General features: G+C 40.2%; 1 protein-coding gene across 1 annotated transcript in view; it reads left to right on the forward strand.

Moving 5' to 3' along the window:
- Positions 1–12423, forward strand: part of Tapt1 (transmembrane anterior posterior transformation 1) — a gene marked incomplete at its 5' end in the record, with an annotated part of 59066 nt that overhangs the window by 13544 nt on the left and 33099 nt on the right. The window contains one exon of the mRNA XM_005402514.2: positions 8039–8157. Within this exon, the coding sequence (XP_005402571.2) occupies positions 8039–8157 (119 nt within the window). The remainder of the gene's footprint in view (positions 1–8038; positions 8158–12423) is intronic.

Here is a 12423-nt window from a genome sequence, read left to right on the forward strand (position 1 = left end):
ATGAGTGAAAGGCATACACATGCTGTCTATACTATCTCTACAACTTTTCTGTAACTCTAAAATCATTCCAAAATAAAATTTAAAAGCAAACAAAAAGCATAGACAGGGCTGGGGATTTAGCTCAGCGGCAAAGCGCCTGCCTGGCAAGCGCAAGGTCGTGAGTTCGGTTCCCGGTACCGGAGAAAAACCAAAAAAAGCAAAAAAACAAACAAACAAAAAAAAAAATAACAAATTGCTTATATAAAGTAATATTTACAACTTTTTATTAACACTTTTTTCTACATTTGAACTTATTCTAATGTAAAGATATAAAATTTGGGGATGTTTTATTGGCTTTGAGATGACATTTCTTCCTTTTCACCTAAATCCCTCTTCTCCATCCATTTTGGATTCTTGGCCTAGGTCTGTTCCCCATGTCTTTGTTGGTTCCCTTTAGGAAATGTTCTCTCTCGTACAGGAATGAGACTGAACAACACCTTCCCTGCGCTCTAACTAGAGAGGCAAGGGAGTGAACTGGTTAAGAAGATGAAAGCTAAAGCCAGGCAGGCTCCTGGTTCCAGTCCAGGCTCTGTGGTTTGCTAGGTGTGAGGCCTTGAGCAGTTCACTCACCTTCCCGCACCTCAGGTTTCTCCCGTGTGTGTTAACCACAGGGTGAGTCCTATACAAGTACCTTGAAATCCCTAAAATTCCAATGTATGTATGTGCTAATTTAAGGAAATAAAGGTCACTTATTCATTTGTTCTGTGCCTTAAGTACTCTCTTTTTGAGTTAAGGTCTGACTATTTAGCCCAGGCTGGCCTCTATGTTAGCATGTAGCCCAGCTAGCCTTGAACTTGCCATCCCTCTGCAGCAGCCACTCACCTGGGACTGTAGGCTTGTGCTACGCATCTAGCTGTTTTATGTATTTACTATGTTCCAGATCCTTTTTCAGTATGGAAGTTTAGAGGTAAACATAGAACTGAGGTCTTAATCTAGTGGGAGATACCAGATACATAAATAATGATAATAGAACATACAAAGTGATAAGTGCCATTAAATAGTATATTAAAATCCGATTAAGAATTTACAGAAGAGAACACTTGCTTCAAAGACAGGCCTCCTGAAGAGGACCAGGGAAGTTTGTGAAGGTAATAAATGACAAGAGAATGAGAAAAAGAAGTAGATTTTGTCAAAGGGTGTGTGTGTGCATGTGACCAGTGATGAGAGTGAGTGTCCTGGGAAGTCAGAGATGGGAAATAACTAATTGTGGACAAGGAGCTATCAGGACACACTAGAGAGATGGAGTAGACCCAGGTTTATATTGGATGTTCAGGATGGAGAGTTCAGAATCAAGGCTTTGGGTGGGGGATGCTCACGATATGTATCTTAGGAATGCTTCCAGCTGCCTGTAAGAGAAAACCAAGAGTGGCTGAAGGAGGCATAAGTTTGCTTTGTTTTTTAAACAAGTCTAGAAGGAGTTCTCAATTGTTTCAATACATTAATGAAGTCCTTATGCATCCAAATCTTTCTTGTCTTCCTGTCCTTCTGTCCTTGGCGATCAGCTTTCGGTCCTCTCATTTGTTGCCTTTTAATAGACAACATGTGTGACCTCAGACATTACATCTGCACTATAATCAGAAAGAAGGCAGAGTGGGCAGTGCCTCTTCTTGGCTGTCCCTTATAAAGAAAGCAGCATGGCCAGTGACCATTCCTTACAAAGAATTACAGCTTTCCAAGAAGCACCCTTACAGTACTTCTATTACTGCCTTGTTGAGCTACATAGCCATCCCCAGCTGCCAGGGCAATTAGGACAGTGAAATACGTTTTTCCCAACAAACAGAAGAGGATTTAGAATGGTTATTGAATTAGCCACCCTGCAGAGGAATGCTTCTGAAAAGCTATACAGTATTTGATATAGATGGGAAATAAGCAAGGAATGTCCAAGATCTGTCCATATGTGTGGTCTTTATACCGATTAAGATCTTGAATTAATTTATTTACCTCCTAAGACATTTGTTCCTTGTGTTAAGTGTATGTTAATGTAGGTTATAATTGTCATAAATATTCCGTCAAAATTACTTCGTATAACCTTGTCTGTCGTAAAAAGTGGAGCTAAAGTGAGTATATATTTTACTTTTGTCCCCTTATAATTACACACTTTTTCTCACTCTTTTATTGTTACGCTTTTACATTATCATCATTTAGTATATTCTTCTGAAAATTGAATTCACCTGCTTAGTCTTAAATGGAACTACTTATTTTTTTTCTAAGAGTCTAGCAAATTTTTTTAAGCCTTACATTTTTCAGGGTGAAGGTGTGATAAAAGTATTGATCCCACAGGACAGGCATTGTGATCAAACATCAGCTACTTGTTTCAGGTCCACGATACCTGAAGGGCCTGACCAGGGCATTGGGTCTCCTTTGGGCTCTGCTTTTTTCATCTATGATTAGAAGATTGAGCAAGGTCATCTCAAGAGGTCTAATTGTCCACCACCTATTAGTGAGTTGGCCTATGAGAAACAGAGGAAGCAGGCAAATGGAAAAAATCCCAGAAAAAGGAAATTTTAAATATCTAGTAAAAGAACTTAGTTCTTGCTTTTCTGGGTGTGAGAAGGTTTGACATCTAGGAAAAATAATCCAAATGCTTTTCAAAATAATGAGCTTAACCAAAGTATCATGTGAAGCCTTTTTGTTCTCAGAGGACGGGTATATGTTAAGAAAAATGTAGTTGTAGCTATTTTTTTCACCTTTATTTCAATAAAACAGTCCTAGGATTCCCTTGTAACCAATAGAGAACTTTCTCAGACCTATGTTGATGGCAGTGACTTCTTGGGCATCCTACTCGTTGCTAATTTTGTGCCAACATGTTTGGAGAGTCATCCCACTAAATTCTCATGACACAGCGGGTGTGACACACCCTTGCTCTGCAGCCTTGGGTGGTGTTGTCTCCCCAAGGTGTGTCACCCCTGCTTGTGGTGGTGGTGATGGCAGCTTCCACGTTCTTTCTGTTGTCTCACCTATCTTAACTTTTTGGGGGGACAGGGACAGCATGGGGCACACCAGCAGCCACCTTCAGAGTGGTGCTTGGTCATGATGGAGGAGCAGCTCAGGCATCCCAACTTCCACTGCATGGTGGAGCCCTGCTGCTTGTGGAGCGTATGGGACAAGCACCGAAGAAAACTTTGTGGTCCCTGTCTCATTCACTGATGTACTTTAAAGACAATTTGTGAACATGACACTGTGGGGCTGTGTTTGCTGGTAACCTCTTTCTGTCATGTTAACTTTCAGTCTTCAATCTGTCTCTTCCTGTGTATTGGCATTACCATAAATAGGCTATTGTGATCCCTTACTCAAACAGGTGTTTTCCTTCTTAACTGTCCCCTCTGATGAATGTCAGCCTGCAGTTTAACGCTGCTGATCACACTCCCTGAAAAGTAGAGCTGAGCCTAGGACATGTACCTTGGTAGTCTGCAGGGCTTCCCTTTACCCATAGTAGCTGTGAAGACCTCATTCCCAGCCTGTTGCAGCGAGGGTCTGAGGACATACCCACCCTCCTGCCTCACCCCAGTCTCCTAGGGGTGATTTGCAGCCCTGTCTTCTTCCTGTGCAAAACGATGCTAAGTCATAGTTCCTGCCTCTGGGGCTGTTGGAGCACTAAGTAAGCTAATATAGGTCAGGTGTTTAGAATATAACAGTAGCCAGCATGGACTGGAAATAAGAGAAGCAAGAAAATCCCAAGACTGCTCTATGTGCATAGTCTTCCTACAAATTAAAATCTCCAGTTGGCTTATGTAATGCTTATGAAATATGTCTGTGTTACATGTGTGCCAATGGAAGTTTTGATTATGATGAGCCATTTATCAAGATTACTTTGTTTTCCGTAGTTACAGACGTTTGTGTAACCTTGCAGATCAGAAAAGAACCTGGTTTACTGGCACTCCCTTCGTTGGCCGTCTCCTAGAGTGTAGACTTCCTGGACTTGTGAATATTTTTAATTTAGATGAAGAAAAATGACTTTATTAAAGAGCTATCCTTTAATCTGCAATAACTGCTTTCAAAGTCAGTTATAAACTTTCTTATTGATAGCTCACTCCTTTAATAGTCTCCTACTAATGGATCCCTACCTGTGGGTTTGTTGAGAACTTCTGGAGCACTGGTCAAAAATTTGAGCTCCTTAGCAATTAACTGAGGATCACTTTTATCCCTTTTATATAATTATTACCTCCTAGCCCCACAGCAGGTCCTTACCTTGTGCTATGCATGCTCTTCTCTGCTTGAGATTCTGAACCTCCTGTTGGGCCTGGTAAAATCAAGCACCCATCTTCTGTCCTCAGTGAGAGACCTTTCCTGATTCTTGCTACTGTCTGCTCCTCATGTTCATGCTCTGCCCGCACTCCTCTGCAATGCACTGTGTAACCTAGACTTTCCTAGACGGGTTATGGGGAGCTTTGCAGAGGGTTAATGAGGTGGGAGTCTGAGGCAGGAGGATAGCTGCAAGTTCAAGGAAAGTCTAGGTTACACAGTGAGTTCAAGGCAGCCTTAACTACATAGGGAGTCCCCATTCCCCTCTGCTGCCCTAGTTTCAATTTTTATAAAGCTCTAGGTCTACTCCTGTAAGGGCTTTGACTATCTTGCTCAATTCCTACTCTGGGGGATAAAAGGTCATCTGGAAAGACACCTTCCCCATGGAATTCATCATCTCATTAGCTGGACACAAAGCCTTGTGGTAAGTACCAATGTAGGAAGTACTAACTGCTATACTCTGGAAATACTGGTCATGAGATGAGTCGATGCGTGTGTGTGTGTGTGTGTGTGTGTGTGTGTGTGTGTGCACGCACGCGCACTTGCACACACATGCATTGCATAAGTGCTACTACAGGCAGTGGTCCCTATGGAGGGAACTAAATCACAACTTGCCCAGCTGTTCGGGAACCTGATACTCAGACTGTTGAGTTACCACCCTTTAGTGGATCATGAATCTAGTGAGACCAGCATAATTTTTTTTTATTGCCGTATTTTGGTTTTCTGATTTTTGTTTCATGTGCAACTAATTTAAAGAGAGAACATAGAGAAGTGTTCCCTGTGAAGGTGAGAGGCAGGTGAGGGCAGATGCTGCCTTCTCCAAGGCAGTAAAGCCAGGTGAGACTGCAGAGGCCGGGCCAGAGGAGGGAGGAGTGTGGAGATGGGAAGAGGGCGTGCAAGGGTGTGATACACAGGCGTGCCTGTGAGCTGACAGGACTGATCCTCACCGTGAGGTGACACCTGCCGGGAGATGTATCCTCCAAAATCATGTGTTTTTATTTTAGTCATGATATAGCATTTATTTTGAAATTTAAAATGATATTTTGAAAGAGCAGGAAATTTTTTTGTTTCTCAAAAGGGAAGTAGTGGCATATGGCACCATTTTTAATAGTTTATAGTCATACTGTGTGTATTAGAGGGGGAGTTTTCATTAGCTATTAAGAATGCCTGAATATTTTATGGTTGTTTTGTCCAAGTGAAACAGAAATAGTAATTACATGTTTATCAGAATGCCAGCAAATTAATTAAAGATGTGAAAGTACCCTTTTGCGGGGGGGGGGGGGGTCCTAGGGGTGGAACCCAGGATTTCGGCACTGAGTTATATCACCCACTTTTTTGTGATACAAGGTCTTGCTGAGTTGCAGAATTGCCCAGGCTGGGCTTGAACTTGCAGTCTTCTTGCGTCTAGAGGGCTAGGATTATGGGAGTATGCTACCATGCCAGGCCATCACACACTTTCTTGTAAATAATATATATATATATAATATATTCTGAAAGTTTTGAATTCTTAACATAATTTTAAAGGTAACAGCAAATCTAAATATGTAATTTGATTCATTAAATTCCTGTTATTTCTGAATTTCTTCCAACATTAAGCAAATGGACAAGACCAGGTAGCGCAAAGAAACCTGCTTTAACCCGTCCCTATGCCTTGTAACACTATAGGAGCTACTTGGCTGCTTTAAAGAGAGCAGGCCGGCTGGTTCCTCTCCTCCAGTGCACAGGTTGGGCCAGCACTCAGCCTTCAGAGGTGCGGTTTCCTACTGTGTCGAGCAGGGGTGAGAAAACGTCAGAACCCCGCAAGGATGATAAAGTAGTGAGCACGTCCAGTGCCCAGAACATTGGAAACAGGGGAGAGATTCTTTGCACAGCCCCTGTTCGTGGGCCACCATGTAACTCAACCTTTACCTCCTTCCAGATGGAAGCTTTCAGAATTACATCTTGCTTACTTTTGTAGGAAATGTTCTCCTTTTCCTGTAAGGAATTTCAAAGAATGTAATATTTTATGAAAAAGTGTACCGCCAACACAGGTACAGTAGTTGAGTCACATTTCCACTTTTCCAAGTCATGGAAGGCTTTTCTCTTTTTATCATGTAGTCTCACTCACATGAGTAACTTCCCCGAGTTGAAATGTCCTTAGATGGCAGCCACTGCTCCCTGCCACAGCACAGTGTGAGAAGATTATTGCCTTTCCCTGAGTTTACGGGAACATTTTTACATAGGAAAAGAAGACCCACCAGGCTTGTGTTGCATTGTGGACCATAAACAGTGCTAATACGAATGCCTCTAAGCCAAAGAGAAATGACTCTGCTCTTAATAAGTGAAGAGTAGGTTTCAGTCTCTCGCAATGACTTCGCACCTCGATGCCTGGTCCGTGTGCCCTTGTGAGGCTTCTCCCTCGCTTCCAGCCCACTCCCCGCCCGTCTCCTCTGCCTTGTGCACCGCCAGTGTGGCACTTTCCATCTCAGATGTTGTCTAGGTCTTCTTGCTTGTGGAGCTTTTCAAAACATTTCAGTCATCGGACTTCCTGGTTCCTTGCACAGTCAGGTGGCAACGGTTAGCACCATGTCGCTGGCCCTGAGTGGGCTTCTCTCTCGTGCTGACCTGGGCGTGGGCTTCCTGGGCTGCACGTGTTACTCGGCTCACGTTAACAACTTACAACTTAGTAGACATTGGCTGAATGAATATTATATTCACCTCAGCATAAGCCTGTAAAGAAGATAACCAGATACTCTCCTTCCCAGCGCCCTGTGTCCTTGTGTTTTCACTCCAGAGGGTCTTTGGGGAGCATTGGGTTCTAGCACTTCTTCCCTCTGTCCTCTGCCAATAGTGTCCTCCAGGCAGGGAGCGGCTTCTCAGTGACAGGAGAGAAACAAGGACCACTACTTGGTCTTCTGCAACTTCCCCTTGTGTGTAAGTCAAGAACAGACGTGCAAAACTGGGACTGTGCTGACAACAGAAGCAGGATAACCAAGTAACTGTCATGGAGGGAAGATCTTAAAACTGTAGCCAGTGGCACGGGAGTTACAGGCTAACGCTGTACTTTCACTGTTCGTAGTGTCTACACTAGAGCGTTATGATGAGGGCATGTGCATCACACACTACCGTGGAGTGCGGTGAGTTCAAGGCCTGCCTGAACTGCAATAGTGACACTGTCTCAAAAAAGCAAAAAAAAAGGATATGACAAGGACGGAGATGATTACAAAAAAAAAAAATGACATCTAGTCATAGAGTTGATAAAAATAAGGCCTTCCAAATACAGGGATTTTCAGGGTATGTGAAATTGTGTAATAGTAATCAGTGTATATATGTTTAACATAAACAATATTTTGACTCGATATATATTCCAGTCTTTTCTATCACTGAAGCATTCTAGTAAACAGAAGATAACAAAATTATTAAGAATAAGGTTAAAGACTTTCATCTCAAAGTTTTCTGTAATGTCTTTGAACTTCAAAGAGATACCCAGAAAGCTGTATCAGATGTTCATAGCTGTGGCCAAGGACATGTCTTTTGAGTGATTGATTTCTGTAGGTGGTAAACCAGAGGTGCTGGCAGAGTCTTATTTGTACTTTGAAGAAGGACTGTCATTTAAATACGGTTTTTATACACAAGTAGAACTATTAGTTTTGTTCCCTGGGCTAAGTTATAAGAAATTCCTCATAAAGTTTAGAAAGTCCTTAACTATTTGAAATTTTTATCTATACTTATTTAAAGAATGTTTTACCTTTTTTTTTTCTGTCTTTTTAAAATACAGCTGATGTTTTTTGGAATCTTCCTGTGTCTGGATGCATTTCTGTATGTATTCACTCTGCTTCCTTTAAGAGTTTTTCTGGCACTGTTCCGGCTCCTCACCCTGCCTTGTTATGGCTTAAGGTAAGTTGAAAATCATTAACTATTTCAAGTGTCTAAGTTATTCATTTTTTTTACTATTAGCAAAATTTTTAGAATATTTCATAGTTTCATACATTGGCCCTTAATGCATAAATTGATTGTTTATTTTTCAATGGATATTATATAATACTACACATTTTATATGCACCTGTTTTTCCAGAATGAATTTGAACTAAAACTTTGCTGTAGTGGCTCGGCCGGTGAAACAACATTTATGTGGCAGACTGTGTAAGGGCCCAGCACTGAGAGCCATTAACCACACTCCTGACTTGCCTGACTTTATTTTCTCACAGTCCCTGGGCCTCTAAGCATCTTCTGTGAAAGAGTCCCAGGTTCTGTGCTGGGGAGATGGGAGGCATCACACCCTTCTAAGGAGCAGTACCCTTCCAGGTCATTTGAAAATCACTGTGTCTGTGATTTGTGGAGCCTTAGGTACAGTCTTACAGGTGAGATGCCCCTGACTTGTGACAGTGGGAAGCTCTCAAAGGCCACTGTCGCGGGGGGAAGGATCGGACAGCTCAGCCCAGCGCTGATGTGCTGCTGAATTACGGCAACCACCTGACTTCTGCACGCCTATTTCCTCACAAGAAGAGGCTATTGGGAGCTCAGTGTCTTTACCACAGAGACTGGGAGATGTAAAGCGAATACCCCAGCATAGTTCCCAGTTTGCAGTATGGCATTCAAAACAAGTATCAGTTTCTTTTCCTTGTCTACCAGAGCAGTAGCATGAGAATGTTAAGCCTTTGTAAAGCTTCGTGCTTTATTAGCCTTACAGTTGGGAGGCAGTCTGGATACTTTAATTTTCTTTCTTTTTATAATTTTGTCAACATTCTGCCTCCACCCTGTGTAGTTACTCCTTATAACGTTACTGTTTAGTTTTTAGCGTAGTTGTCTCAGTCACATTTCTAACATGCATTATTTTCTACAGACATATATTTCCTAAAATAAAGTGTATTTTCTAAATATATTTTGTTCTGAAAAAGTTTTAAAATGATAAAATGGACAATAATTTGTGAAACTTCATTTAATAATAATGACTGTTCTGTGGGCTATAAAATATATAAATAATAAAAAAATTTCACCCTGGAAATTGAGTTACAGAATTATTGATCCATGCACAGAATTACATGTTTTTTAAAAGATGAAAATCACAGAATGATGTATTGTAAAGTAGAAAATGAACATATACTTAATATTTAGTAACACATACATACAGTCCCTTTAAAAACAAGTCTTGGGGCTGGGGATTTAGCTCTGCAGCACAGCACCTGCCTGGCAAGCTCAAGGTTGTGAGTTGGATTCCCAGTACTGGAAAAAAACACAAACAAACAAAAAACCAAGTCTTAATCCGTTTTGCTAAGGAAGAAATCTTTCCAGTGTAAATAGGAATGATTTAATGGTGATGATTTTATTATGAAATGAATAAAAATTAGTTTTTGCAAAGTTGCATGAAATAAAACAATTATAAGTATTCAACTTGTTATATATGATTCTTTACATTCTGTAACCTTCATTACTTCCCAGAATAACAATCAGTTAATATTATATGTTTTAATAATTAGAAGTTCACCAGATGGGAAAATCTTTTCAGGAATTTAACTTTATAGTTCAAGTGTATATTCTTTATACCTTGGGGAGAATTTCTGACAAGGCCTTGTTCTTATTGGTACATCTCTTAAAAGACGTTTGTAGCATGGTGCTTTAATACTAACAAAACATCACCTCATTATGCTGTTTTCTATTTCTATTTCTATTACTATTGGATGCTTGATAAAATCATGACTTTCTTTTACCTTTCTGGAAGACCAAGACAAAATCTAGTAAAACCTTATTAAATGTATAAATCCTCATGGGTGACTACCTAGAGGATACATTAGTAGGAGTTTAGATAAAGTCAGGTGAAACTACCTGACCTAAAATAACTGGTATCATATAGGGGTGTGCATCTTGTCCTATATGGCTGTTCGCTTGAGGGGATAAAACATGAAGGGGTTTACACCCCAAAAGCTGTCTTCTTTCTGGAGGGTTCCTTCCTTGGGTGTGGCAAGCATGCACGCCGAGTGGCACTGGTTGGCCAGTGTTCCCAAGGGCCTCTTTGATGGTGTGGGTTCTTACTTGGAGACCCATCCTTTTGCTCAGGCATTGAGTACGGAACAGCCCGTGTGCAAGTTCATGTCTGTGTGCCCCTTGTCACTCGGGGAGGCAGGGTGCCTAGGCAGCATTAAAAGTCTTTCAGCATTATTTGTTCTAAATACTGGAGCAAGGGTTTCAGGGAACTGGGAAATCTTACATCCTGTACTCAAGTTACTTTATTATTGTAAGTGATGCTTCCCCATTCTAGTATTCTTTTAAGGTTTTTAGCATGTGTAGATGATTGCTTTTTATTTTTTTGTAACTTTTCCGTTTAAATTAATTTGAGTCACATTTGAAAGCAGAATTTTCTAATTTCAAAGTTTTTTAATAAGGAGGACACTAGAGGGCAGCCTGTTACTACATTTCAGATCACACCTGCATTTTGGATTAACTGGAAAAATGCCATCCCTAATAACTATGTGACTTAAATGAAACATGAAATGCAGTTCAAATTACGTAACAGATTTTGAGTATCTAGCATACTCTGTGTGACGATAAGCCATATTACACAAAGAATGAAAAGACTTTGCAGGTCTCAGTGCCTTTGGTATGCTATATCAACATTGGGCAATTCGTGCTTGCAGTAATGTGTGTCACAGTTGTTACCTTCTTTGATCAGCTTAGAAAACATTGTCTCTTTGGTCACTATTTTTAAAAACACAAAATTTAAAATGTATGATAATGTGGAAAGTTACATTAAACAAAGCTGTTATATGTCTGAGACCTCTCAACTATTTGGAAATATAAATATACATTTTAGTTTTATACAGTGATTACTTAGAAATAGCCAGAGTCTACCATCTTACAGCTTTCTTTCCAGAGTTCTCTGCTTCTGTTAAAGATGATTTGATTCGTCTTGCCTGTAACTATATCATGTTCCATCTTTTTCAGCAAGCAAAAGTGCTCTTTCCTCCAGTCTGACTTTTTCCCAAAGTAGATGAGATTAAAGAGATCTGCAAAGAAGTTGATTGCACACTTTTTTCTGACTAATGTTCTATTTTTTGCACTCTCCTATATTTCAATCTTCTTTCCATAAAAATTGTACTCTCTTCCTAGCCTCTAAGTTCTTTGAAATTATTCCTTCCAAAGGGAAGGGAGGAGTGTGTATGTCAGATTAATCAAATAATGATATGAGAACGATAACTGTCTGCAATCTAGGACCTTGTTTCAGTGTCAGAAATTAGTAGTGTCACATTATTGCCTTCTTTTCGTACTTGAGAGTAGCCTGTTCGCCTCCTCTGCATGCAGGTTCTACCTGACACAGCGTTTGTGAAAGGCTTTTTAAAGCAGATAGATCTCCACATTTTCTGCCCAGAACTTAATCTTCGAGCCTATTTCTAGATCTTCTACAAACTTAGCATGGGCTTTGGCCTCGTCCCTCTGCCCCCTGTATTAAACTGAGTAAATAAAGGTTCTACTTTTCACTAGGGTGAGGACCAGGACAGTTCTGCAGCTCCTTAGGTAACCAGCCCTCATCAGGCCTTCCCAGCCAGCGGCGCATGTTGACCCTTGTAAAGTTGTGTTCCTTATGAGAGTTGGCAGGGAAATTAACTTGAGGCTGTAGTTGTGTGTTGTTCACAAAAGACGTGCTGCTTCCATTAAGAGTTGACACCTGTCTTCAGTGACCTCAGAAATACTTAGAATCTATTTGTAATGACTAGCAATCTTGAAAAACCTTTGCTTCCAGAAGTTTTGAGGTAGACCAAAAAAAGAGAAAACAAAACGCATTTAGATTCTTTAAAAGCAGAGGCATTTGTGTGTTCCTTCCATCTCCTAGAGAGGGTATTATCATTTTAGGAAAAAATATGAGAAACTTCTTGAATTACAATAATCTTCTTTAATGACATGGAAAACAAGTTGTATTGAAGTGTCTCTGCTTCTAAGAAGAATGATAGGTTTTTTTCAAAAAAACAGACTGCTCTGTATTATGCTAATGAGATACCAAAACATCAGTTTTCCAAATTTACTTCCAGAAAATATTTTTAAGTAGAAAATTATATATTTTAAATTAACCTGTCATTTTTGTGAATCCTATTTTCTTTTAAGATTTGTTATATTATTTTGTGCTTTAGAATGCTGTTACATTGGATTTATAATTTGAAGCAGATTATAGAG

The sequence above is a fragment of the Chinchilla lanigera genome, unplaced genomic scaffold (assembly GCF_000276665.1).
Source record: "Chinchilla lanigera isolate Chin_1 unplaced genomic scaffold, ChiLan1.0 scaffold00079, whole genome shotgun sequence".
In the NCBI taxonomy this organism is placed as follows: Eukaryota; Metazoa; Chordata; class Mammalia; order Rodentia; family Chinchillidae; genus Chinchilla; species Chinchilla lanigera.